This window comes from Mus musculus, chromosome 7 (assembly GCF_000001635.26).
Source record: "Mus musculus strain C57BL/6J chromosome 7, GRCm38.p6 C57BL/6J".
In the NCBI taxonomy this organism is placed as follows: Eukaryota; Metazoa; Chordata; class Mammalia; order Rodentia; family Muridae; genus Mus; species Mus musculus.
Window position 1 is genome coordinate 34140696 of NC_000073.6, and position 27995 is coordinate 34168690.

The 27995-nt window shown below is 44.2% G+C and overlaps 1 protein-coding gene across 2 annotated transcripts; it reads right to left on the reverse strand.

The window, feature by feature from the left end:
* Position 1: 1 nt before the first annotated feature.
* Positions 2–27895, reverse strand: Uba2 (ubiquitin-like modifier activating enzyme 2). Of its 2 annotated transcripts, none has more exons than NM_016682.2 (17): positions 27678–27834; positions 24707–24790; positions 23690–23760; positions 22459–22523; positions 20842–20942; positions 18123–18244; positions 17284–17351; positions 16548–16669; positions 15190–15289; positions 13789–13949; positions 10300–10393; positions 10093–10205; positions 6825–6980; positions 5510–5606; positions 3795–3900; positions 2043–2179; positions 2–771 (listed from the first exon to the last, which is right to left on the reverse strand). In NM_016682.2, the coding sequence occupies exons 1-17, from the start codon at positions 27813–27815 to the stop codon at positions 590–592; spliced, it is 1917 nt and encodes a 638-aa protein (NP_057891.1). In that variant the 5' UTR covers positions 27816–27834; the 3' UTR covers positions 2–589. The 2 variants fall into 2 exon arrangements, with proteins under 2 accessions (NP_057891.1, XP_017177837.1); XM_017322348.2 differs by lacking the exon at positions 2–771 and adding an exon at positions 792–1157 and having other exon boundaries at positions 27678–27895.
* Between the last annotated feature and the right edge of the window lie 100 nt (positions 27896–27995).

The following is a 27995-nucleotide window of genomic DNA, read 5'->3' on the forward strand; positions in this document are numbered from 1 at the left end:
ACAAGTATGCAGACATCATTTATTTGGTCCATAAGTACAGTATATTTGTTGTTTGAGTTTACAAAACATCAAATATAAATAACTTGAAACTGTAACAAATACACAAAAATTGGCTTCTTACACAGACATACCAGGCAGTACAAACTGAAAATCTGGGTAAATTAACATTGTTTTACATTAATATACACAGTGCCAGGTAATGTTTAAAAAACAAGTTTCAATGCATAGCACTTGACACTTCTGTGAATCTTTCAGGTAAGAGTATGAAAATGGTTAGATCTAGGCTAAAAATAACTTTTCTCTAGCCAAAAATAAAGGCATAATATTTATACCCAGGTTGCAGCGTTCCTACCCCACAGTGTTTTCCACTAGGAAATGATAGCTAAGGCTATTTACAGGGAAGGCAACATGCACGCCCGCGTTCTTTCAGCTCATCACCCAGCTTTGCTCAAAGGGTTGCAAATTCTATTCCTACTTCAACACAGCAACAGTCTCGAACAGTCTCAGCAAATGAACGCTGAACGGAACCATCAAAGCCACACAAAGGATCTAACTTTTGGTTCCGACCAGACCAAGGGCAGGAGCCTGCTCAGTCTAACGCTATGACGTCATCTGGATCTTCCATCTGCTCCAAGCGGCACTTCTTGGTACTGGCAGCCTCATTCTCTTCCAGCTTCCGCTTGCGGGCCTTGTCGTCCCCGCTGCAGTCGGTGCTATTTGAAGGGCCTTCTTCGTCTGAATCAACTATGAGCACATCATCTTGCTCTTGTGCTTATTTTGGAAAACAAAGCAAAGAACAGTGATGTGAGGGAGATGTCAATGGCTCACCAAGGCCTCACACAGCAGAATCCCAGCCCCCCTCCCTGGCCACCCTCAGGGAAGCTGTCTGGTGTTTGCTGTACCAAGCACATCTACTCTTAGGAGAAGGTTGTTACTGGGGAGCCAAACTGACCCAGGGCAATTTGCCTATTTTTTTCAAGCAAAACAAAAAAATAATGACTAGCATATAATTCAAATGCATCATCATGCCTCCTGAGAGAGTCCCCGCTGAAAAGGGGAGGGGCACCCTAATAGAGGAAAGAGCAGCAACAGCAACAAGCCACTTACAACCGCCAGGGACTGCTCTGAGCACTGTGCACAAACTCATCTAATCATCCCTATAAAGAAGATAACATTATTATCCCACTTCCAGAAAGGAACCAGAGGGACAGAGATGGGCTCCCTATAGTCACAGCAGAGACCCCCACACTTGTGCTCTTTAACCCTATCCCCAAAGACAGTGTGTCTCCATGTGCAAACTTAAAATAGGACCACACTTTCCCCCTATAGCCTTCAAAACCTATCCCCGGTAGAGGGTCAGCATTTGTTTCACAATAGGAGTTAAGAACTTTGGTCTTACAGGCAATGCTCCTGTTGTGGGGAGAGAGAGAGAGAACAGACCAGCCAAAGAGGGCCACTTCTACAGCCTCAAAGTTTACCCCTAAATTCTCAGAGGATGCTACAGGCCAGAGCAAACATTCTAAAGAACTCCAAAAGTGTTTCCATAAGGGGAAACAGAAGTTAGAAACGGTTAACTTTCAGTTTCCTGCACAAAACAGAGGGGAACGCAGGGGAGATACTGGTCCAAACAGGGAGCAGCAAAAGATCGGGTATCTGAAAGGTCCCAGGTGTCAGAAGGACCTCTGGGAACATTCTCAGGTGGGCTTTACTTAGGCACCTGCCTTCCTGGAAGCCCATACCCACCCTGGAAGCACCTGCTCAAAGAGCCAGATGCACAGTTTATGGCCTACAAATAAGCAGCTTAAGCAGGCAGCTTACGCGGGACAGACCATGGACCAGGAATTAGCCCACAGCTTGCTGTTGGAGATTCAGAAAACCACTCCCAATACCCCAGGGGTCATAAAGGTCTTCATGACTCATAAAACTGAAAGCCCCATTATACAATTAATTCCAAATTCCAAACTAACTCAGCCTTGGTATTTTACATTCAGTGTCCATCAGAGTGCCAACTTGTTCAAGTCTCTGGCGTGGAGGTGACTTACCTGTGGAGGTGGAAGGCTGGGCACCGTCATCGCTGCCGTTGGCAATGCTTTTGGCAGCATCTTCAGCTTGTTTTGGCCCCACTTTTTCAGGGCTGTCACCAACTACTTCAAATTCAACATCCTTTCCAAGATCTTCACTAAAAGAGAAACAGAGACTATAAACAGACTGAGCTGTGCATTTCATAGTAAAGGAGCAGGGACATCCTCACAGCTCAGAATGCACAATGTGACCCCTGGAAGGTTCTGACTTCCAGAACACTCTCAAGAAAAGACCAGAGCAATGCTTCTCTAACTCAAGTGATAGAGGCTGAGTTTTCTTTACATCTTGCTCACTAAGAGACTGAGGCATAAGTCCTGCAGCCCAGCAAGTCTCTATGTTTTTTTTCCAGCTGCTCTGCCCAAAGATCTGACCCGACCTTGGTGTTCTGGGGATAGGGTTATGTGGTTTCTGGCTTTCCCTAGCTTTATAGACAACTCCCTACTCTCATACATGAGTTCCAAAGTGTACATCAAATGTTATTTGTCAAGGTGAACAGAGGATGCACATTTTTAAAGGCAGTTCTGTGCTGAGAGTTAAAACATAGGGTGAGAAAGACAGACACAAACGCATACCCCAACTGTGCTATTTCTCAGACACTTGACCACTTTGTCCTTTCCTGCTGCTTTTTTTCACAAGTAAGCATGAGTTGCCACTGCTGCCCAGCCAGTGTCCCAGTGAAGGCAGGAGAGCACTCCACTGCGGGCTAGCCTTGAGTACATTATGTAACTTAGGTAGAATTTATAGTCCTCCAAACACTTTGAACACCAGGCAAGACCACATTTAAAGTACACTTACAGGGGATTGGAGGGATGGCTCAGAAGTTAAGAACACTCACTGGCTATCCTTCCAGCAGACCTGGGCTCCACTCCTAGCATCTACATGGAGGCTCACAACCACTCGAGGTTTAGTGACTTTAGTTCCAGGGAATCCAATGTCCTGTTTGGACACTGCCCAAACATGACACACAGACATACATGCAGACAAAACAAACACCCACACACATAAAACTCACTTCACCTGGCTAAAGCCAACTGTTCTGGCTTCCACATTTGTATTGCCACGGTACATAAGAAGGTGTGTACACACACTCCCTACACTCTCTTAGATACACACAGAATACACATAATTTAAAAAAATGTGAAAGAGAAAAAAACCCAGCAAGATCTTATTATAGCTGAATTATGAAGATAAATGTACCTTTATCCACCTCAAAAGTTTATTATTGCCGGGCAATGGTGGCGCACGCCTTTAATCCCAGCACTTGGGAGGCAGAGGCAGGTGGATCTCTTGAGTTCAAGGTCAGCCTGGTCTATAGAGTGAGTTCCAGGACAACCAGGCTACACAGAGAAACCCTGTCTCGAAAAAAAAAAAAAAGTTTTATTTCCCATGTTTCTCATAGTACACATGTGAAGTCTGCAGGCCTGTGAGAGTGGGATCTCTCCTTTACCAACGTACCACAGGAACTGAACTCAGGTCTGCAAGCACGCTTAACCCGAGCCATCTCCAGGCGCCATAGAGATGACCATCGGCCATCCTGTCAGCTTCTACTCGTCCTCAAGCTGTTTTGCTGATTATCCTTGTGTTTCTGAATCCTAGCACTCTCCTGTAGGCACACCCCCTGTGCAGCCCCACTGAGTAGTGGAGCTTCTACATAGAAATCCCCGGCTTGTCTCCTCTCGTGTGTTTTACATTCCAAAACTAACAGGTCCTACCTATGAAGAATGTTGATCAGCAAAGTATAGTCCTGGAGGAAGTCGTCTGCTTGAAGCCGGCTGCCGTTTCTAATTCCAAAATCAGACAACTTCTTGGGGTTATTGGCTAGATGTGAGCAGAATGAAGATGTTATAGTTATCTTTTTACAGTGTGGGCAAGGTAGTTATTAAAAGGCCAAATGCACTATGGCTGGACTGCACTCCTTAGAAATCGGCATTCTCAAATCCTGAGCCACAGTGCCCAACAAAGTGATTGAATTTGAAGACACTGCTTTATACAAGTGGTAACTAGTTAAAAACAGGCTTTCACATGCCTGTAACCCCGGAATTTGGGAGGTGGAGGCATGGGATCAAATGGCCAAGGTTATTTTCTGGGACAGCCTGGGCTACACAAGACTTTTACTTATATGAGAGAAAAAAAGTGTTCATATAGAAGCCTGTGTGAACAGCAAACTAAGTGTGCTATCAGGCACGTAGGAATTCAGCCCTGAACACTCACCTACCACTTCAAGTGGACCAAGTACAAAGGACCCACAAAGGCATCCAATTCAAAGCAAACTGATTTTGGAGTCCTGAGAAGACAGTGCTCCATCAGCGTGCGTTACTATACTTCACTGCCAACATGATCTGCAGTAGCTCAATGAGCTCTTTAGTAACTAACAGTACAGAACAGCAGACAAACCTTTCTTCAGGGTGAGGACAGCTATCTAGATTATGGCCCAAATATTAATATTAAACCACACTTCCAAAATAGCCAGCCAACATGACCTCTAATTACACACAACCTAACTAATAACTCAAATAATTTCTCAACCAGCAAGAATCCTTATGACTATTTTGGGGAGATAAGACCTAACTTTATAAGGCTAGGATGGTGGTGCACGCCTTTAATCCCAGCACTTGGGAGACAGAGGCAGGTGGATTTCTGAGTTCGAGGCCAGCCTGGTCTACAGAGTGAGCTCCAAGACAGCCAGGGCTACACAGAGAAACCCTGTCTCAAAAAAAAAAAAAAAAAAAAAAATCAATCAATCAATCTAACTAACTTTATAGACCAGGCTGGTCTCATTTGTGTCCTAAGTACCATGATCTCCATGCACTCCCATGCCTGGCTGGCTTCAGATTTACCACGCAGGCAGGCTGCGCTTGACCTTCCTGCTTCCTTTCCCCATTGAGGACTGAGACAGGTGCGTGCCAGCACACCTGGCTTATGCACTGCTAGGACGGAACCTAGGTGTTTACGCATGCTGAGCTGGCACTCTATCCACCGATTATATTCCTGCCTTGACGGGAAATCTCAACTAATTTCAGAGGTGGAGCCCAGTTGAATTGTAGAACAACTGACCTAGCAGGTGCCAGTCTCTGTGTGATCTGACCTTGCCACTCCTGAAAAAAAGCCCTAAGATTTACACTCCCCTGAGGCTAACAGCCTCAAGAGCATGCTCACCACCAACCTAGCCCTAGGGCCCAAGACATAGGAGAGGGCCCTTGGGAAGAACAAAAAGTATTTCAATGTGTAAACTGCCAGAATCTGTGCATCAGGTCACTGACAAGTCCCTGAGGTACCCCAATACCAGAAAGCTTCCGAATCTGAAGGCCTTCGACAAGAAGCCACTGCCATGACTGTGATAGCAAATGCCATGCTAACTCATGCAATGAGCAGAGCCCAGCTTCTCCCTCCCCCAGGAGTTGCCAGGTAAGAAGGGCGAGGGTGGTACCTTCTGTCTCTCCCTCTTCTGAAGATATCAGGATTGTGCCTTTCCCATCTTCAATTTGGACATCTGGTGCCACCATAGCAAACTTTTCTTTCACTATCTAAAGGTGGAAAATTAAATATTAATTAATGTAGGTAATTAAAGACCATAAAAAAAAAACCTATACTGCTTTTCTTTCTTTCTTTTCTTTTTTTTTTTTTTTGGTTTTTTGAGACAGGGTTTCTCTGTGTAGCCCAGGCTGTCCTTGAACTCAGAAATCCACCTGCCTCTGCCTCCCAAGAGCTGGTTGGTATACTGCTTTTCAATACAAGTTAACTTTTCCACTGGGGAGAGCTACTTATTACGTAATTACTCTGTGTGTGTGGCTTATGCATGTGAGTGCATATGTACAAGTGCCACAGTGCACATGCATAGACCAGACAAAAGCTTTTGGAACTGGGTCACTCTTTCCACCGAGGGGCTGTGTCTTCGGGTTTATCTGACCCACCCAGTCTTTCTCTGGCCTCAGTTATATTTTAATATCCTGTCTGTTTCTGAGAATAGGCACACACACACACACACACACACACACACACACACACTTACCTACATGGTAAACATGGTCACAGGAAGCCAAGAGGTCGCCCAGACCCCGCCCCACATCTGCCCACGGATGCAGGGCAGGTGCAGCCTGAGAGGCCACCCACCACCCCTCACACTAGGCATAGGCTTCACATCTGCCACATTTCATCTCAGTCTCCATGTCAACCCTGCCATGGAAAGTGTTTGACAAAAAGAATGCCTAACTGATCCTCAAATAATCTTCCCACTTCAAGCAGTGTCTCCCTTCATGTTCCAAGATGCAACATAAGAAACAACACTGTTAAATCCCACCTAGTGAAAAACAAAAACTCTTCCCCCAATTATCAGCACTGCACTCGGTTCTTTTAGCCCCATGATAAATACCAACCAACACCATGTCCTAGGAAACAGCAAGTCACAAACCCTGCAAGGTGAAGTCACTACTGGGTCTTTGTCCTGAGGGAAAGTGAAGGTACCCAGCCTTACTCAAGTATTTGTTCACCCCCCAAACCAGGCCAACTTCAGGGAGTGTCATTTCTCAGAAACCCGGACTTCCCTGTCTTCTGCTTATCAACACAGACCTGTTCCTTTCTAGATAAGATACACGTCCCAGAAACACAGGCAGAGGCTGGCGGGGATTGGACTGGGAAGCCACCCACAGGAGAGGCTTTATCCACCCAACAGCCAGTACTGTCCTGGGCAAATCCCATCCTGGACTCACTGCTAAAAGGAAAAGAGAAGCAGTCCTTGCACTTGCCTTATCCTGTAAGGTGAGGACAGTCACTTTGTGGACATTCAGCCGCACAGTCACCTCTGGCTTGCTGGCACAAACGTAACAGTTGGTGTTGGGAGGATCCAGTGCACAGGGCACCAAGAGCTTCTTTCTTGGGTTTGGCTGCTTATTCAAAAAAATCTTCAGAGGGGGGAAAAAAAAAAAACAAGCAGGAATCAGAAACATTGAGTTACCATTTTTTAAACTAACTTTTATGCATATGAGTACACTGTTGCTGTCTTTAGACACACCAGAAGAGGGCATCAGATCCCATTACAGATGGTTGTGAGCCACCATATGGTTGCTGGGAATTGAACTCAGGACCTCTGGAAGAGCAGACAGTGCTCTTAACCACTGAGCCACATCTCTAGCCCGAGTTACCATTTTTATAGATAAATCTAAAAATCTTATCGTTCTTTCCCCCCGTTTTCTGGGACGGGAAGGTGTTGGGGGACTGACTATCCTGCTCTTGCTCTGTCTCTGTAGACCAGGCTGCCAGGCTGGTCTCCAACTGGGATTCCCCCTGCCTTAGCCTCTCAGGTGCTGAGATCAGAAGTACATGCTACCACACCCAGCTTTAAAATCTTGCTTATTGTATACCCTATCATAAATGACTTCAATATTCTTCTCTACTGTCAAAAAGGATATAGAAAGTCATGACATTATAAGAGGCATGATTTTGTATCTTTTTCTGATCAGTTACCATGGAGAAGGCTGGGCTTGATGGAAAGACATCTCCTTGGTACAGCACATACCCCAGACATAAAACTTACATGTAGCATGAGTAAGGGCCAAGTCACCCCGAGGGCTCATGCCTCCTTGTGCTTGTCAACATGACCAACTCACTGAGTCCATCAACGACAATGCTTTCAGACGCCAGAAATTCCCTAACAACAACTGAAGATTATGGCAACATTTTTATGAAGAAAAATGATCTATTTCTTATAGTAATACTATGTCTCTAGCACCCAAACAAACATAAGGACCAAGGCAAATTTAAAAGCTAACAATGAAGCTGGGGGGTGATAGCACATGCCTTTAATCCCAGAATCTCGTGAGCTTTGAAACCAGCCTAGTCTCCATACAAAAGTCCAGGCCAGTTTGGTCTACATAGTGAGACTGTCTCAAAAAGCCAACCTTGGGGCTAGAGAGATGGCTCAGCAGTTAAGAGCACTGACTACTCTTCCAAAGGTCCTGAGTTCAATTCCCAACAACCACATGGTGGCTCACAGCCATCTGTAATGGGATCTGATGCCCTCTTCCCTGTGTCTGAAGAAAGCAACAGTGCACTCACATAAAATAAAGAAATAAATCCTTATTTAAAAAAAAAAATTAAGCCAACCTCCTTGGGGACTAGAGAGATGACTCAGCAGTTAAGACCATTCAAAGGACCTGGGCTCAAATCCTGGCACTCACATGGCATCTTACCACCTGACCTGACACCAAATGATCTGACACCCCCTCTTCTGACCTCTGAAGATACTAGGAATACACACACACACACACACACACACACACACACACACACACACACACACACGGCAAAACCACTCATACATTAAATAAACCTAAAAAGAAATAAAAGTTTTACCCTGGGCCCCATAGTTTCAATGAAAATGTCCGCTATAGGCTCCTAGCGTCTGGCACTACTAGAAGGTATGGCCTTGTTAGAAGAGGCACGTTAGTTACTAGGGGCAGGTTTTGATGTCTCAGAAGCTCAAGCCAGAACAAGTATGTCTTCTTTTTCTGCTACTGCCAATCTAGATATAGGACCTTTAGCTACCTCTCCAGCACCATATCTACCTGCATGTTACCATGCTTTCTACCATGATGATAGTGGACTAAGCTTTTGAACTCTAAGCCAGCCCCAATGAAATGTTATCCTTTTTAAGAGTTGTTGTGGAAAAAAAAAAAAAAAACAAAAAACAAAAAAAAAAAAAAAGATGGCCGTGGTGGCACACGCCTTTAATCCCAGCACTCGGGAGGCAGAGACAGGCAGATTTCTGAGTTCGAGGCCAGCCTGGTCTACAAAGTAAGTTCCAGGACAGCCAGGGCTACACAGAGAAACCCTGTCTCAAAAACAAAACAAAACAAAAGAGTTGCTGTGATTGTGGTGTTTCTTCACAGTAATAAAGCCCCAACTGAAAACCCAACAATGTACTGATTTTAATCTAGCAGCATGGCTACTCTGGCTGGAATACAGAGATACCCCCTTATATACATACACCTTTAATCTCAAACAATGAAGTTTGTAAAGGTAGTTTACAGCAGACATGTCTGAAAGTGATGTCTAATTGAGTGGCAGACAAAGTGATGAATCAGAGAAAGATTTGACAAACAAGATATGCCCAACGCTTATAAAAGAGAGGAAAGGGAAGCTATTTGAGGGAGGGTGAGAGGGAGGGAGGGAGGGAGACATGAGCAAGACACAGGTGAAGATAGAATGAGCCAGAGAATGAGAAGGTGCCAGAAGATAAGAACTTATAGCTAGAGTTAGTTTGAGACCAAGCAGAGCAATTCAGTCAGAAGCCAAGAGAAGGCAGTTTGAATCAGTGTAGAGAAGAGTTTGAGGCAGAAAAGCTCAGTCTATAGCTTTTCCCTATAATGAATCTTAAGCACAAAACAAGGTTGGAAGCAAGGGGAGATCTATGTGACCTGAGGCTGCATGAGAGAAAGTGTAGCAAGGCAATCAACAGCAGTAACATATATAACTGAACCTATAGCCATAACACATGGCAGAGCACATGCTTAGTATGTACAAAAGCCAGCTTTAATGCCAGCATCCAACTAAGGAAAGTCAGAATTACTGTTAACACTTAGGGTAAACGTTATTAATCCTCTTGATGTTTATAAGTTAAGCACAAGCAGCCATTAAATAGATACTTCCATAGTATTTATAGCATTGTCTGCTATAAAAAGTTCATCAAAAAAAATTCTTAGAAGTTAAAAAACATGTCCGCCTAAAATAAAAGTAAAAAAGAATCAATCTGGGAGCGGGGTGAGAGCTGCACACTCTCAGGGACCTTTTCAGATCAGCCTCAGCTACACAGTGAGTTCAAGGCTAGCCTGGGCTGCATGAGACTTAGTCTTAAAATTCCAAAGGCAGTTCTTAGTGCACACCTTAGATCTCAGAATTCAGGAGGCAGAGGCAGGTGGATCCCTGTTAGTTCAAGGCAGCCTGGTCCATACAGATCAGTTGGGGTAACATAATGAGACATTACCTCAAAAACCATAATGAAAGAAGATTACTCACAGTTCTACACTGGTCTATTTTTCCAGATAAAATCTTTAATCCTTCCAACACTATCAAGCCGGCGATCACTGCATTAGTAGTAGCTATAGCAGGAATGATATTCCCTGCCATTGCTAGAGGATAGAAAGAGACAAACATGTTCAGTGGTCAAAAGGAAAATTGTACATGGGTTTGTTGATGATACAACCTAAAGTACAAACAACTTACATTTTATATCAAACCTGCTCTTCATATTCATGCTGAAAATGTGCATCCTGAGGTTTGCAGCAGATGTAACAAAATCCATTGCAGGTGGGTCGTCCTGCCAATTACACAAATGACAAAGCTTTGTCCAGTCAAAGTCATTTCACTGGCATTACCTCCCAAACAGCCACATTTACAGGTGTGCAATGTTGCAGTCATACAGCCAGAACAAGGAAGACCTAAACCAGAGGCTGACACATGAGGCCTCACAGCAAGTAACACAGAGGCTGACTTAGGGGGAAGGGGCCATCTGGTTCTCTGGCCAAGTAAGATAGTATGCCAAGAACACTTACAACCACCATGCTTGCCTAGGAAAGCATTCTTGTTTAAACAAATACAGTGTGACCTGGCAGGCTGGCCAGCGGTCGGTTACCAGCACTTGCAGTCCTAATAGAGGACTCAGCTCCGAGCATCTACATGGTAGTAACATCTCTAACAGTTCAGGAGACTCAATACAGCCTTCAGACCATTGCAGAACACAGACACACAGGGGACACATATACAGATGCAAGCACAACACTTTAACATATGAAATGAAAAATAAAGATATCTTTAAAAAGAAAACAAAACTGGGGCTGGAGAGATGATGGCTCAGCCAACCACATGGTGGCTCACTATCATCTGTAATGAGATCTGATGCCCTCTTCTGAAGAGACTGACAGTGTGCTTGCATGAAATAAATAAAACTTTAAAAACACAACAACAACAAAACCACGGGGTGTGGGGGCTCAAGCCTTTAATCCCAGCACTCAGGAGGGAGAGGCGGGTGGATCTCTTGAGTTTCGGCCAGTCTGGTCTATAAAGCGAGTTCCAGGTTAGCCAGGAGTCCACAGAAAAACCTTGTCTTAAAAAAACAAAGCACCCACAATAAAACCAAATGCACTTCCTGGGCTCATTAGTGAAGCTGCTAGACATAGACAGAATCCAGGCAAGGATAACCTCTTTCAGCATCTGCAAAGCCCCACCAGCATGGCCTCTCACAGCTATGGCTGTGAACTCTCAGGCTAGAGCTGAACAGATACCTTGTACACAGTGAGAGCTACTGAGAAATGACTAAGAGGTAGCCTTGGGGGTGGGGGTAGGGGTGTCTCACCACATATCCCGGACTATCCTGGAAATTACTACGTATGTTTGAACTCAGCTCTATCTGCTTATGCCTCTGAGCACTGGGGCTAAAGGCATGAGCCATCATGTCTGGCTGTCTACTTCTATTTTGGTAATGAGATGTAGCTGGTTTGCTCTAGAAAATGTTCTTCTTTAATTATTTTTGGTTTTGGAGACAGGGTTTTTCTGGTTAGCTCTGGCTGTCGAGCTGTACAGCAGGCTGATCTCAACTCAAAGAGTTGATCAGCCCCTGCCTCCTGAGTGCTAGGATTAAAGATGTGCACGCCTGGCTACAGCCTTTTTCTTTCTTTTCTTTTTAAAAAAAGATTTATTTATTTATTTATTTATCTGTTTGTTTGTTTTTTTTCGAGACAGGACTTCTCTGTGTAGCCCTGGCTGTTCTCGAACTCAGAAATCCACCTGCTTCTGCTTCCCAAGTGCTGGGATTAAAGGCGTGCACACCACTGCCCAGCAAAAGATTTATTTAGTGTATATAAGTAGTACACTGCAGCTTTCTTCAGACACACCAGAACAGGGCATCAAATCCCATTACAGATGGTTGTGAGCCACCTCATGGTTGCTGGGATTTGAACTCAGGACCTCTGAGTTCAAAGAGCACTCTGTGCTCTTAACTGCTGAGCCATCTTTCCAGCCCCAAACCTTAATTCTTAAAATAGCCTGCGGGATTAGAGAGGTAGCTCAGGTTTAGAACACATGCTGATTTCAAGTGCCAACCAGCACCACATCACGGCTCACAACCAACCCACAACTGGAACCCTATAGTTCCAGTTCCAGGGCTCTGCCTATCTGGGTACCAGGCACACATGTCTTGCACATGCACACACACAGCAAAGCACTCACATAAATAAAAAGTCAAACACAGAGCACATCTCTACAACTGTCCCTGCACCACTAGGTGCAGAGTTACAAGGCAGCCGCGCTCAGCTCCAGGAGCTCCTTATTTGGCCTCAGTGAAGTAACAGAAACTTTCCAAATCACTAGAATAACAAAGAAAATATTTAAAAACCTACCATTTATATCACATAAACCCAGAGACTAGTGTTTATAAGAATTTCAAAAATCTAAATTCACTAGCTTTGTTTTAGATGTGATTCAACCAAACTTTCAAAGTTTGTGGAATCCGAGGATTCTAAAAATGGCCAATCATTTTTCCTTACTCTGAGACCCATAGCAAATCTTTCCTTCCCTTCCCATGGTGGAGATCAAACCCAGGGCCCATGCATGCCAAGCAAGTAAGCACTCCACTGAAGATCTACAGACACATCCTCAGCCCCCACAGAACTTGGTCACTGTAGGAATAAACAAACTTTATCATGAAACCAATTTCACCTGCAAATAAAATACCAATTAATTTCAATGAACTCTCACTTAAAAAAAATAAATAAATAAACTACATCTTCCCAAGAACAAAACTAAGTTGGCAGAGTATCCCCGTAGCACTTGTGAGGCCCTGAATTTAATCTGCAGCATCACTTGAACGAGGCAAAGTGGTGTGCATATGTGATAGGCCTTTGAGGCTGGCTTGAAGGAGAGAGCCTGTCTTAGACACAACACAACAAAACCAAAACAATGTCATCTTATTTGTATACTGAGAGGCCCTTCCGATTTGCTTTTGAGACAGGCTCACTCTCTAGCCTAGGCCTGCATGGCCTCAAACACAATCTGCAGCAGCCTCCCGGGTGCTGGGAGTCCAGGAGTGGGCCAGACTTCTGAAATACCCTACTCACTTCAACAGAGCTGAGTGTGGCAGCACATGCTTTCAACTGTTAAGTCCAGCCTGGGCTACCTACTAAGACCCTGTTGCATAAGCTGCCAAAGTGTCTCAGCACAGACACAGGCCTACACTCTGTCTTTGTGCAGGCAAAAAAAAAAAAAGTTTTTTTTTTATTTAGGTCAGATCAGGCAAATGAGCTGCTGACTCCAAAAGCAGAGGACTTAACATCTGTTTTTCTAAGTCAGGCAAACATCCCACTGAAATAAATTATGTTCTAGTCAATGTAACCATAAAGAATGTAAGTTATGTTACTAGAAGACAAAATAAAAGTTTGTGATATTTAAGTTTATGCACAGAAAATTCAAATTCTAATAGAACAATTGGAGATGAAGGCATCAAATGAAAGAGGTAACACCTCAAACTATTAGCTTCCCTTGGAGCACAGGAACAACACAAGTGAGGTATCTGAGGCAGAGGCAGGTGGATTTCTGAAATCAAGGCCAGCCCGGTCTACAGAGTGAGCTCCAGGACAGCCAGAGCTACACAAAGAAACCCTGTCTCAAAAAAGAAAAGAAAAAAAAAAAAAAAAAAAAAAGACATATTTCAAAACAAACCTTATCCCAGATGAGCTCAGCTCCATCCCCCTTCTCCGCTAAATGGACTCGCAGAGTCTCGATGCTCTTTGAAAACAGACTCGCATAGCTCTTTACATCCAGAACCTGCTGGTCTTTCAAACCCAACTGGGGCTCATTTTGTTGATCGGCATTGGCTTCTCCTAAAAATGAACAAGAATGTTTATTAAACTCCATCTTGCTCTATTCAACAGATTCAACTTGTGGCCGTTAAGATTGACAAAAAGAGACAAATTTCTCAATATTGTCACTATAAGCAAGGAAACCGCCGAGGCTGCGGATGCTCTAACACCACATCAGGATTGCACAGTATTTTGGGGACATTCAAGAATATAATGGCAGGGCTGAACACATGACTGCAGTTATGAGAACTGGCTGCTCTTCTGGCCTTGGTGAGAACTCACACTCAAGTGCACATACCCACATAGTTGGCAAATAAATATAAAGGAGGATGAGCATCATATTATGCCCAGCATGGTTAACACTCTAAGTGGAAGCTGTCAGTCATGGTTCCACATATCCAATTTTACTTTATTAACCAGGCTGTGAGCTGCAGCATAGTTCACATAAAGTACAACATCCCAGTGACAAAGAAGTAGTCACAATTGTTTTGTTTCCTTGAATATAAACTTTTTAAAAGTTTATTTATTATATGTAAATACACTGTAGCTATCCTCAGACACTCCAGAAGAGGGCATCAGATCTCATTACCAGTGGTTGTGAGCCACCACGTGGTTGCTGGGATTTGGACTCAAAACCTTCAGAAGAAAATTTATATTCGGGGCTAGAAAGATGGCTCAGTTCTCTTAACCACTGAGCCACCTTTCCAGCCCCAAATATAAATTTTTAAATTGTGTTTCTGAAGTAAATCTTTTTTTTTTTTAAAGATTTATTTATTTATTATATGTAAGTACACTGTAGCTGTCTTCAGACACTCCAGAAGAGGGAGTGTCAGATCTTGTTACAGATGGTTGTGAACCACCATGTGGTTGCTGGGATTTGAACTCTGGACCTTCGGAAGAGCAGTCGGGTGCTCTTACCCACTGAGCCATCTCACCAGCCCCTCTGAAGTAAATCACACACAATCACACAAGTACAAAAGCAGATCTGTACATACAGCCATCAGGACACTTTCAGGAATAATGAAGCCATGATGTCCTACCAATGGCAGTTAAAAAACAAAACAAAACAAAGCAAAGCACAGACAGCAGGCAGCTTATGAGAGCAGGGTCCTGCTGGGGTGTCTGTGGGTGGTGGGGGGGGGGGGGCAGCAGTTCTTGCAGGAGTGGAGTCACACCCAATCTCCCTCATGCAGACACACAGCACTTCAGCTGACGGCTGGCTCCCGGGGTAGGTACGAGAGGAACTAGCTACATTCTTTACCTTGACTCTGCACTTCAGCCCAGTCCAGTGGAACTGGAGGTTTCCTCTTGCGCCAGAGTTTGTCCATTGTCAGCAGATATCTAATATCATCTTTAAAAAGCTGAAATAAACAAATCCCATTATCTTATAGTGCCCAAGTTGATAAAAACAGATCAAATTAGGTTGATTTACTAAAACTATGCCATGAAATCAGGTTTAAAGGCCCAGCATATGTAAGCAGAATAACAATTTCTAACACCACAGAAAAAGATCAAATATTTGGAGCAGGGGTATAGCACCCTCAGTTCTGCTGGCTACACAGGCCCCACAACCCCACAACCACTCCACAGGTCAGTCGGAAGCCCAATGATACAAACTCCAGTCTCTCAATAATATTCTGTATGTAAGCAATGCGTTCAGAGGCTTGTGCTCCACTGCTGCCCTTTTTGTTTTGGGGGTGGGGTTAGGGAACATCTTAGATGTATAAATAGTAAGAGATCCTAGGGAGGCTAAGGAGAGCTAAGGGTTCTGTAATTATGAAAACCAACAGAAATGAGGCTTAGCTTGAACAGTAACCAGGCGTCCCAATCACAAATAGCCTGCTCAGGAAACAATCAGCAGACAACAAACAGTATACACCAAGAATAAAGGGCTTAGAATTCTAGGGTAGAGCACTGACTGCTCTTCCAAAGGTCCTGAGTTCAAATCCCAGCAACCACATGGTGGCTCACAACCATCCGTAACAAAATCTGATGCTCTCTTCTGCAGTGTCTGAAGGCAGCTATAGTGTACTTACATATAATAAATAAATAAATAAATAAATATTAAAAAAAAAAAAGAATTCTAGGGTGACTTAGAGTAGCTGAACTGCTAAGAGGATCTAAGCAGGAAAGAGGCGCAAGACCTTCTAAATACACTGCACTAAATTACAAAAGAAAAGGAAGTAAGTCTTGCTGAGAGACTGCTCAGTGGTGGCCATGCTAATCAGAGGTTCGAGCCCTAGGGCTGGAGAGATGCTTCAGGGGTTAAGAACACTTTTTTAGGTAGTTTTTTTCAAGACAGGGTTTCTCTGTGTAACCCTGACTGTCCTTGAACTCACAGAGATCCTCCTGCTTCTGCTTCCTGAGTGCTGGGATTAGGGGCATACACCACCAGCACCTGGGAGAACTCTTGTTGCTTTTGCAGAGGACTAGGGTTCAGTTCCCAGCACCTACGTGGCAGCTCATTACCATCCATAACTCTAGTTCTCTCTGATCAGACCCCCACTTCTGAGCTGAACACCAGCATACATATGGTGCACAAACACTTGCATGCAAAACATTTGTACACATAAAATAAATTGTACAAAAGAGGGAGGACAAGTGAGGAAGCCGCCTAACCTTGGTAAAAAGTTTAACTGGATCATATCCAGTTGACTTAGCCCATTCCTTAGTGGAAATACGCTTAATGTCTCCGTCTTCATTAGATGCTCGAGCTCTAGCTTCAGCCTCTGTTGGTTCCCCTACAAAACAAGTATCGTATTTTCAACATTCAATTAAACTCTCACCCGTGGGAGTAAAGTCATTCATGGAAGTCAGCTGTATGTGACACATTCAGAGCTCCAGGACAGTAAGGTGTGTTTTTGTGCCTCGTTGTTTTTGTAAATTTAATTTAAATTTTTTCTTTACATGCATGGGTGGTTTGAGCTGCATGTGTGTATGTGCACCAAATGGCTGACTTTGCCCTTGGAGGCCAGAAGAGGGTATGACATCCCTTGGAACTGGAGTTACAAAAGGTTGTGAGGCAACACGTGGATGCTGGGAACGGAACCCAGGTCCTCTAGAAGAGCAGACAGTACTCTGAACCCGAGTCATCTCTTCAGCCCCGAGTGAAATGCAACTACTCCTTTGTTAAAAGGTTTAAAACAGCAATGAGAGGTGGGTGTGGTAGTGCACACCTTTACTCCCTGGGCTCTGGGAGGCAGAGGCAGATGGACCTCTCTGAGCTCCAGGACAGCCAAGTCCACCTAGGAGTTCCAAGATAAGAGCCACATACAAAGACCCTTTTCTTAGGCACCACTATTAAATACATCACAACCAAACACTGAATGAGCTATGAAAGGCACCAGTCACTTACAAGCAGCCTCAGGGTCAGCTCTGTCAGGAGACACTTCTTGATCAGCATCTTCCTCTCCAAACAGCTGGCTACAAATTTCACAATAGCAAACTTTTTAGGCACAGGCATTTGAAACTAATGTGATTACTGCTCCACAAATAACTAAGCTACAGTAGTCCAGATTCTTAGCAGGGATATGGTAAACAGTTGATGACTCACAGTCCACAATTCTGGGACTATCCAGGCACTGTAATCTGATCACGCTGTTTGCTCATGGCACACACTAAGGCTAGACCTGAGATGTGTATCCACATCTACCCGCAAAGTCCCAAACCTTCCAAGAAAATGTGTTAGCAGAGCTGGACAAGCTTCCTTGCCGAAGAATAATTTAACACCAGGATACTTACAAGGCACCCTTGGCTAGCTGTTCCACAAACATTACACATTAGAGTTGGTTGTGGATGGTTATTGAACAGGGTTAGAGATCTAAACCACAGCCTCAGGAATACCAGGCAAGTACTATGCCACTGAGTTTCACCACAGTCCTGTTAAGTATTTTTAACTTCCATTGTGATTTCTTGTTTAACCAATGGGTTATTTATAAGTATGTTTTCATATTTCCAAATATATACATTCGCACAAACTTAGTTGCATGCCTGTGTCCGATACCAGACTAAACATCTAAAATTTCGCCCACAGCATGCTAAGAATGCTGTCTGAGTGAGACCCAGGAAAGCCACTGCTGTCTCTTCACCATATTTAACCACTGTAAACACAACTTTTTAAGAGTATTTAAGTAAAAATGGCCTCACTTTCCATGATCAGTTCTGAAAAATATGCCAGAAATATGTAACTCTTACTTGAACAAATACTTGGCCCATACGATGCAATGGATAGGTTCTGAAGGTGTGTTCCGAATCGTACAGCCAGGGAACGTCCTCTGGGTAGGCTTAGGGTGACATTCGTAACACTCAGTCACACCCTATAACATTAGGACATGGGAAAGCGGTTACCCCATGATATAAGGTAGACACTCCATCCCTTCATTCAATTTCAACTGGGTTTGGGTGTTTTTGTTTTTTGTTTTTTTTTTTTTTTTGGTTTTTTTTCAAGACAGGGTTTCTCTGTATAGCCCTGGCTGTCCTGGAACTCACTTTGTAGACCAGGTCAACTGGGTTTTATGTTGTTAAGAAAAAATTTAAATTAGTGACTACAAAATTCTTATTGTGACTACAGCCATAGCTAAGACAGAACCAGGACTCCCTACTATAAGGAGGGCTGAAGAGACGGCTCAGAGGTTAAGAGCACTGGCTGTTCTTCCAGAGGTCCTTAGTTCAGTTTAAAGCAACCACGGGTGGCTCACAACCATCTGTGATGAGATCTGATGCCCTCTTCTGGTGTGGAGGTGTAAATGCAGGCAGGCTGCTGTATATATAATAAACAAATCTTAAAAACAAAAAACCAAGAGCTTTCTAGCCATGTATTTAAAGATGTCAATCAAAATTAAAAGATTTTGATCTGTTAATACCCTAAATATTCTCATATCTCAATACCCTTAAAGTCTCATTAAAATGAGTACACCAGAGCCGGGCATGGTGGCACATGCCTTTAATCCCAGAATTTGGGAGGCAGAAGCAGGCGTTCAAGGCCAGCCTGGTCTACAAAGTGATTTCCAGGACAACCAGGGCTACAGAGAAACCCTATCTCGAAAAAAACCAAACAAAAACCGAGTACACCAGGATGATTGTCAATCTCAACGGACACCAAGATGTTTGAAATGCTAAGGTATCCCCAGTGTAGGACCACCAGATGAATCCCTTTCTACCTCAGCACATCTAAACCTCAGCCTTCACACAGAAGCATAAAAAACAATGTCTTGGGGGCTGGTGAGATGGCTCAGTGGGTAAGAGCACCCGACTGTTCTTCCGAAGGTCCAGGGTTCAAATCCCAGCAACCACATGGTGGCTCACAACCATCCGTAACAAGATCTGACTCCCTCTTCTGGTGTGTCTGAAGATAGCTACAGTGTACTTACTATAATAATAAATAAAGTCTTTAAAAAAAAAAAAAAAAAAAAAAACAATGTCTTCCCACCAACAGTTAATATTCATTATTAAAAGTGATTTTAATATACATGAATGGTGGATTCAAGATTTGCTCCAGAATACCATTGTGCCCTTCATCTTCCAATAAAATGTCTTGGGTGAAGCCTCTGACAAGCTGCCATGGTTTGTGTCACAGTAGAGGAACAAAGAGAGCAACTGCCTTGATGTACCCATAGACATCAAACCCTCCACTGATTCTATACCCCAACACACATGGCAACCTATGTAGAATACACAGAGTAAGTGTCCAAGACTAAGTTATAACAGAAGAAAGGGCCACTTTGTAACAGATACCCCCAGTCCAAAAAATACCAGACAAGCCAGTCCATTTTAGGTACTTTTAAAAATAGCTTCAAATCTGCAAAGGAATTCTTCAAACATAATCTTTAGTGTTTATTCCTGAAGAGCAAACCAATTCCAATCCCAGGATATTATAACCAGAGGTCAGTGAGTGCTCACCATCCTCTTTTGCTCTTTAGTTTTACTTAAATGCTTAAGCTATTCACAAATACAGCCGGATGATTTCAGTTCTCCTCAGACTTGCATACCCAGGCTCCTTTAGATAAAAGTAATGTCACTGACCTGGATCCAGGACTAACTAATTCTACAGCTGAACTAGACTCCCAAACCCACAAGTTAACTTGATGTGTGTGTGTGTGTGTGTGTGTGTGTGTGTGTGTGCGCAAATCAGAGGGTAGCTTATGGGAGTTAGTTTTCTCCTTCCAACTTGAGAAGGGTAAGGGCTCGAGCTCAGCTGGCCTAGCTTGGCAGCAGTGCCTGCTGAGCTGGATCACTAGCCCAAAAGTAAGATCTGATTTGTTTTGAAGACAGGATCTCACTATATAGACCAGGCTGCCCTTGAAATCAGATCCTACCGTCTATGCTGCCAGTTGCCAGAATTAAAGGCTTGTGCCACCATGCATGGCTCATTGAAACTTTTAGAAGTCTGATTTATTGTCTGTCATCTACAACATGACACAAAGTCCATGACTAAGAATTTTTGTACAATTTGTTATGTCAGTCCATCTAAGGACTTGTTGTTGTTAGTTTTGGTTTTCCCTCTTTTTTTTGTTTTTGAGACAGGGTTTCTCTGCGTAGCCCTGGCTGTCTTGGCGCTTACTCTGTAGACCAGGCTGCCCTTGAACTCAGTGTTCCATCTGCCTCTACCTCCCAAGTGCTGGGATTAAAGTTGTCTGCCATCATGCCCAGCTTGGTCTAAGGATTTTAACAGATAAATTAAGGTAACAAATCCATGCAGAGTCAATCGCTCTCTTCCTTTGCCTTTAGATTGTCCTTGGCTTTCTTGAGGGTAGGGATTTGCTGAACTAAATGAACCCAGAGACCCAAGCATCATCGTGTCTCATCTGGCATGAAATCTCTACACCTGAGATGCTGACCTAGGTCCTCTATACAAACCCAAAGCTTCTTTCCTTGCCAGGTCTCAAGTAAGTGGAAAATCAAAGTGTCTCTTCACCTTCTTGATAGTGGTCACCTGTCCGAGATACCCAGCAGTCCCGCTCTCAATGAGAGGCACATCAGCGGCCAGACACATCCTATTCACGTGGTTTCGTGCAGCTGAAAGAACACAGTGGTGAGCAAGAGTTCCTGATGACACCAAGTTCAGATGACAATTACGAACATTTCTTGCTTTCAATACAGCACATGCTCATTGTGACTATGGGAATGTAACTTGACCACTTCTGCCTGTTAGGGCTGCAACAGTGGGCTACAGCCTTGGTCATTACAGGAACACTCAACAAAACTGCAACCGAGGAATTAATACTGCAAATTCACTCTAGAAAAAGACTTCTAGGAATGATTCCCAAGTGCTGGGCTGTGAGTACAGCCTGTCTGGTATGTGTATGGCCCTGGGTATGACTCAAGGTACTTCTACAAGATCTAAAGTGGGGTTAGAGAGATGGCTTAGCAGTTAAGAGTACTGGTTGTTGTTCCAGCCAGAAAATTCAGAGTTCAGTTCCCAGCACCTATAAGTTGGCTCAAAACTGCCTGTAAATCCAGTGTAGGGGATCTGGCCTTCTCTTTTGGAATCTTTGAGCACTGGGGCAGCACACATTACGCAGACATACATGCAAATAACACACCCATTCACATAAATGTATATATGTATGTATGTAAAGGAAACCATAAAAAGCATTAAGAAAGTCGGGCGTGGTGGCGCAGGCCTTTAATCCCAGCACTCGGGAGGCAGAGGCCAGTCTGGTCTACAAAGCGAGTTCCATGACAGCCAGGGCTATAGAGAAACCTTGTCTCGAAAAACCAAATTAAAAAAAAAAAAAAAAAGGCATTAAGAAGGTGTGAGCTGCACAAACCATTTCCATGCATTCTGTAACATGCTACTACGCTTGCTTCTATTAAGTAATCCTTGGTGGATGAGGGACAGAAGATGGAGCACAGTCCAGGAATCCTTCTGGCTTGAATTCAGTGTTCTCCCTTTTAGTAATTACTATGCACACTTTGCACACTACTTTGTTGATTCACCATGTAGTCCTAGATGGCCCGCAGCTGGCTACACAGGGCAGACTAGACTAGATCCACCTATATCTGCCCCCTAAGTACTGGGATAAAAGACATGCCCAACAGGCCTGGCTTCCCAGATACAGATCTGTTGCACCTGTGAAGATTTGGCTCTTATGGTATAGGCAGAGCTAGAGTAATTCTAGAATCAGCCTTTAACTCCAGTTAAAGCAGCAACAGAGACTGAGGCAGAAGGATTGCCACTAGTTTAGGGCCAGTGTCGGGGAACATAGTGAGTTCCAAACTGGCTTGGGGTAGAACGAGACTGTCACCCACCCCCAAAAGCCAGCTGCTCTTGTTTCCTTTTTTGGTCTCTTAAGTTCTTTTTTTGGTTTTTTTTTTTTCGAGACAGGGTTTCTCTGTGTAGTCCTGGCTATCCTGGAACTCTGTAGACCAGGCTGGCCTCAAACTCAGAAATCTGCCTGCCTCTGCCTCCCAAGTGCTGAGATTAAAGGAGTGTGCCACCTCCCAAGTTCTAACTCACACTTGGACACTAACTCTAACACTTTGCCATGGGAAGAGGAAGCAATGAGACATGAAACATTAATCGCCTTACCTCTGTTATCTAATGCATTCATGACCAATATAAACTGTCGAAAAAACTCCACATTATAGTCTGGGCTGAAAAGCAAAATGGGGGAAAAAAAAGTCACCAAAACTGGCCTCACGTATGATTTTCTCAGTATAGTCCTGAAAGTGATAAATAACTGTAAAAATAACTGTTGGTGGGAGTATATGCCATATAGATACAGGAAGGCTGGGGTTGTCTTAACATAAACACAGCTTAAAGGAACTATTCTCAAATCTCTCTCCTTTCTGACCAGCTACCTAAGTCATCAAGACAAACTCTTCAACTGGCAGAAAGCTGGCCTAGCCTCACTATGCCTCCCAGCACACTGCCTTCTGGGGCAGCAAGTGCCTGGGAACATCGTAGAAGCACATTCCCAGGACCTGCTGGGCTAAGGCTTCACCTCACATGGTCACCATCAGGCCGGGTTCAGGCCCCTCGGGGCTCTGCTTTTAGCAGCAATGGGAAAGAGGCACAGGGTAAGAGAGTCAGAGGGCGATAGGCAGGTCTGCAAAGCAAACACTCAGAAAATTAGAAATAGCTCAAGAAACAAATGCCCTGAGAAAGTATAAGGCTCACTGTAATTCTAGCCCTTCATATAGGGACTAGTATAGGGGGCACACCTCTGGAACCCTGCTCTGACACCTCCATAAGGACAGACTTATCTGTCATCACTGAAATAAGTACAGACACTCACTATACAGTCTCAGAGGATCCTCAGGCATCAGAGTACAGTTCTTTCTAAGCTTCCAATTAAGTTCCTTACTGGCATTAAAACATCTCTTAGCTAAATAATTCAAATGTACAGCAAATGGTAATAACAATGGCACTAATGTGGGCACAGACTCATCATGTAAGTATCTAGAAGTTATCCTAAAAACACAGAATGACTCGGGGCTCACATACACGCCAGATAAAAATGCCTTACACTTTAATGACTTAATTAAGAATTCATAGCAAGGGCTGGTGAGATGGCTCAGTGGGTTAGAGCACCCGACTGCTCTTCTGAAGGTCCAGAGTTCAAATCCCAGCAACCACATGGTGGCTCACAACCATCCGTAACAAGATCTGACCCCCTCTTCTGAGTGTCTGAAGACAGCTACAATGTACTTACATATAATAAATAAATAAATAAATCTTTAAAAAAAAAAAAAAAAAAAAAGAAAAAAAAAAAAAAGAATTCATAGCAAACAGCATTGTAACAAAATGATATGCGTACTTCATGATGCTGTCATGGTGAGCCTCAATGTTGGCTTGGGGGTGGAACTGGAGCACACTTTCTTTGGCAACCTGGAAAAGCAACAGTAAACCGCTGTTAACATTTGAAATCTGACTGACATATACATGGCTGCTTCACTTATAATGTGCTAATCCTATTTATGTACAAAAACTGCAGTAAAGTCTCATCAAGTATATTAGTACTCAGAAAATAATTTCCCCTACATGTGACCATACACACTTCTACATGAATGGCAAGCTTCAGAAAAAACAGACACCATGAGGCCAGTGCTCTAACTCAGGAAGGACATCTGTGTACGGTCCCTGCAGTGCAAAACTAAACTAAACTAAACTAAGCTGCCATAAGCACGCGCCATTCATTCACTTAAGAGCCTAAGAAGCCTTCCGTAACCATCCAGATAAACATCACTGCCAAGGTGTGACTCAGCTTAGGACAGGCTGCTGCCACAGAAGAACTTAGTCAAACAAGTTAACACAGAAAACATCCGCTGGGAAGGGAGCTGCAAGAGAAAACAACAACAAAAACAATTGCAATGGCGTTGAGGGGAGAGCGCTGGCAGAAAACAGGACAGCAGGACCTCTGACCTTGCAAGCCATGGGAAATATTCAAAATAGTATCTTTTCTCCCTGGGATGTAAAGGAACAAACTTAAATATGAAGAGGATATGAAAGACATCCCAATTTGTTCCTTCCAGATAGCCAGTGACCTGAGTCACTCCCTTATTCTTTTCACTCTTTGGGATTCAAGAGGTAGGCTTGTGTGGTGAAGGTTCAGGGGCCTGGTCAATCCCCAGAACCCAAAGGGTGGGAGGAGAGGGTGAGACCAGTTGTCCCCAGACTTCCATTCCCATGCAAATGATGTGCACAAGTGCCCCATAATAAGTAAATGAAATGTTAATCATAGAAATAAAAATAAAAAGAGCTAGCCTCACCCACTCTCTCCCTCTGTTAAGTGAAACCTTGGTCAAGTGTCCTAACTGCAGTATGGGGAAGTTACCTGAGCCTTTGATCTTCCCACATGTTTCTTTTGAAACAAGAACTGCCTGTTGAGGTTGCTGACATCGATAGTGTCCAGATCAATCTACAAATAAAGAAAGGGAGGTAAATCCCAATTTCTGAGCAACACCGCTGTCTTCACTGTGCTTAACCCAGAGCTTACCTGCAGCCAGTGCTTTCCTGGACAACTCACACCCAATTGTTGACCAGATAACAACTGCATTTAAACATTACGGGAAGAACAGCACTTAAGTCAAAGGTAACCTCAAAAATGCATTAAGGATGGCTAATTTTTTTTTGTTTATTTAACCATGATCAATGCAAATATTTCAGGGAATTCCTTAGATATCATAAAAGATTTGATTAAAAATATAAAAAGCCGGGTGTGGTGGCGCACGCCTTTTGATCCCAGCACTCGGGAGGCAGGGGCAGGCAGATTTCTGAGTTCGAGGCCAGCCTGGTCTACAGAGTGAATTCCAGGACAGCCAGGGCTACACAGAGAAACCCTGTCTCGAAAAAAAACCAAAAAATAAAAAATAAAAAAATAAAATAAAATAAAATTTTCTGGGTGGGCAAGGTGGTGCAATCAGTTACCTGTTAGCTGAAGGTCAGCCTGGTCTCCATAATGAGTTCCAGACCAACCAGGGCTACAAACAGAGACTCTGCCTCAAAATTCAGTAAATAAGTAGTTTTCTAGGCCAAGGAGATTGAAGGCAGTAAAGTGGCTGCCCTGGGGCTGGAGACATGGCTCAGCAGTTACTAGCACTGGCTGCTCTTCCAGAGGTCCTGAGTTCAATTCCCAGCAACCACATGGTGGCTCACAACCATCCATAATTGGGTCTGATGCCCTCTTCTGGCGTGTCTGAAGACAGCTAAAGTGTACTCACTGTACTCACATATATTAAATAAATAAATCTTAAAAAAAAAAAAAGCGGCTGCACTGCCAGCTACAAGGAGCAGAGTTTGATACTTCAAAAGCCACGTTAAAACAAGCTGGGCACAGTGGCAAGCCTTTGCAATTCCAGAGCCAGGGCAGTGGGGCTAGGAGGAATTCCTGGACTCACTAGCCAGTTAGCCTAGTACATCTGCAGAGTTCCAGGGTAGAAAGAGACCCTGCCTCAGTAACTGCTCGACAATGCCCAGGGAGAACGAACCTTGAAGTTGTCCTCTGGCCTCCACACACAAAAAACACCCATCTGTCTGATAATTTCTGATTTCCCGTGCCATGTCATTTCTCATTAAGCAATATGGAGCATGTTAGTTACTTTCATTCTTTCTTTTTTTTTGAGATGGTTTCTCTGTGTAACAGCCTCAGATCCCCTGGAACTCTCTTTGTAGACCAGGCTGGCCTGGAACATACAGAATACAGAGGTCAGTCTGCCTCTGCCTCCTAGTGCTGGAATTAAAGATGTAAGCCACCACACTCACGTTAATTCCTTATCTACACATTCACTCAGGATTACTTGAGGGCTGTTGAAGAAAATGCCCTATGTATGGTAAAATAAATAAGTAAAGTAAAATCTAGTCTAGGAGCCGTCGTAGATGGCTAAACAGTTAAGAGTGCTGGCTGCTCTTGCATAGGACCAGGGGTTCAATTTTCAGGCTCAACATGGTGAGTCACAGCCATTGCTAACACCAGCTCCAGGGATCCAACGCCCCCTTCTGGCCTCTGGGGGCACCAGGCACAGACACAATGCAGGCAAATGGCCCATACACGTAAAATAAAGGAAAAAGTTTAAAGTAAAATTAAATTTTAATCTAATTGCTACTTTAAAGGGGAAAAGAATTAACATCATTTACATTCTATTTCAACAAACTTACATAAGCAACAAAATGTTCTCATCATCAAACATTCTAAAGTTTAGAGTAGTATGGGAAAATTATGGAACATAATCATTGAAATATTCATTTGTACTTCAAAGTTCACTATAAAAATTTAACCAAAGAAAATTAAAACAGAGAACAAGCATTTACTTTTTCAATTCACTCCTGTCTATTGAAAAATCTACTCTTAAAATAGCATCAAGCGTCACTAGCATATTATGGATTATACTATTTTCTATGGACCAAAACTGGGTGTGAAGCCTGACCAATGAAGAATGTTTCCCTCCAATTCTGCCTCAGCTGAAACCCTGACACCTGCAATTTCATCCCGTGTTTCTGTTAAACCTTAAGGCATCTTCAATTCACATCCAAGGTTCATATAATATCTCCAACACATTCACAAATTACAGGGGTTTCCTGTCATTGCACATTACGCTAACGCAAAACTTAAGAATCCTGACAACCAAAAAAAAAAATTTTTTTTTAATTTCTTGGGTAAGATGTTGCTACGTAGCCCAAGCGGACCTCAAACTTCCAGTTCTACAGTCTCTCGATGCACGGATTACAGTCTGTCACCCAATCCTGCAAACCCCAGGGAGTATCTATAATGACATAAACACGGATCTGCACGATGCCCAGACCAGAGGAGCGCGAGCCCCAAGGAGTCTAACCAGCCACTTACGGCGTGCCCCCAGGGTAAGTTACTCAACCTCATAGCGTCTCACTTTCCTCATCTGTTAAAAATAAAACGGGATGCAGACAGCACTTGCAACCTGAGGGCCGGTGGCAGACTCGGGAATGAATGCACGTGTGCACGCCCGGCGTGCTGTGGCTGGTGGCTGCAAACCGCTCGGCCGCGGGATCGTTATTTTAAGTTGGAGAATATTTGAATTAAAGTCACAGCATCTACAGGGTCTCTTCTTGCATCCCAGTGTAACTGGGGAAACTGCCTCGGGAGGCGGCGCGCGCAGGCCCAGGGAGCCGAGGGCCGCGAACAGGAGGTCCGGAGAGCCGGAGTCCCGCGTCCCACCAACCCGCTTCCCGCACGGTGATCCTAACCCCAGGCCTCTCGGGCCGCGCCGCCCTGACTCCCGCCCGGAACCGGGCCCCGCAGGCAGACCGCCATTCACCCGGAGCCCGGGCCTCACCAGGTCGATGTGGGAGAAGCCAGTGAGCACCAGGTTCTTGAGCAGCTCACAGCCGATCCCACCCGCGCCAACCACCAGCACCCGGCCGCCGGACACCGCCTCGGCCAGCTCCCGGGGCAACCCCCGCGACAGTGCCATGGCGGGACGTCTACGAGCCGCCTCACAGTCGGAGGCGGGAGAACCAGAGCGGCAGCCGGAAGTCGGTGGGGGAAGGGCAGCGCAGCTTCCGCTCCTGCGCAGTGCGGCCGCCATCCCGCCCCGGGATGGGCTCAGGCGACACCCTGAGTCCTGGGATTACTTCTCACACAATTCCAGAGG

Coding starts and splice junctions, on each gene's coding strand:
- Uba2 (NM_016682.2), bottom strand. CDS start 27,815: ATGGCACTGTCGCGGGGGTTGCCCCGGGAGCTGGCCGAGGCGGTGTCC. Junction 13,950..15,189: donor GGCTGAAGTGCAGAGTCAAG/GTAAAGAATGTA, acceptor GTTCATTTTTAG/GAGAAGCCAATGCCGATCAA. Junction 2,180..3,794: donor CTGATCAACATTCTTCATAG/GTAGGACCTGTT, acceptor TTTCTCTTTTAG/TGAAGATCTTGGAAAGGATG.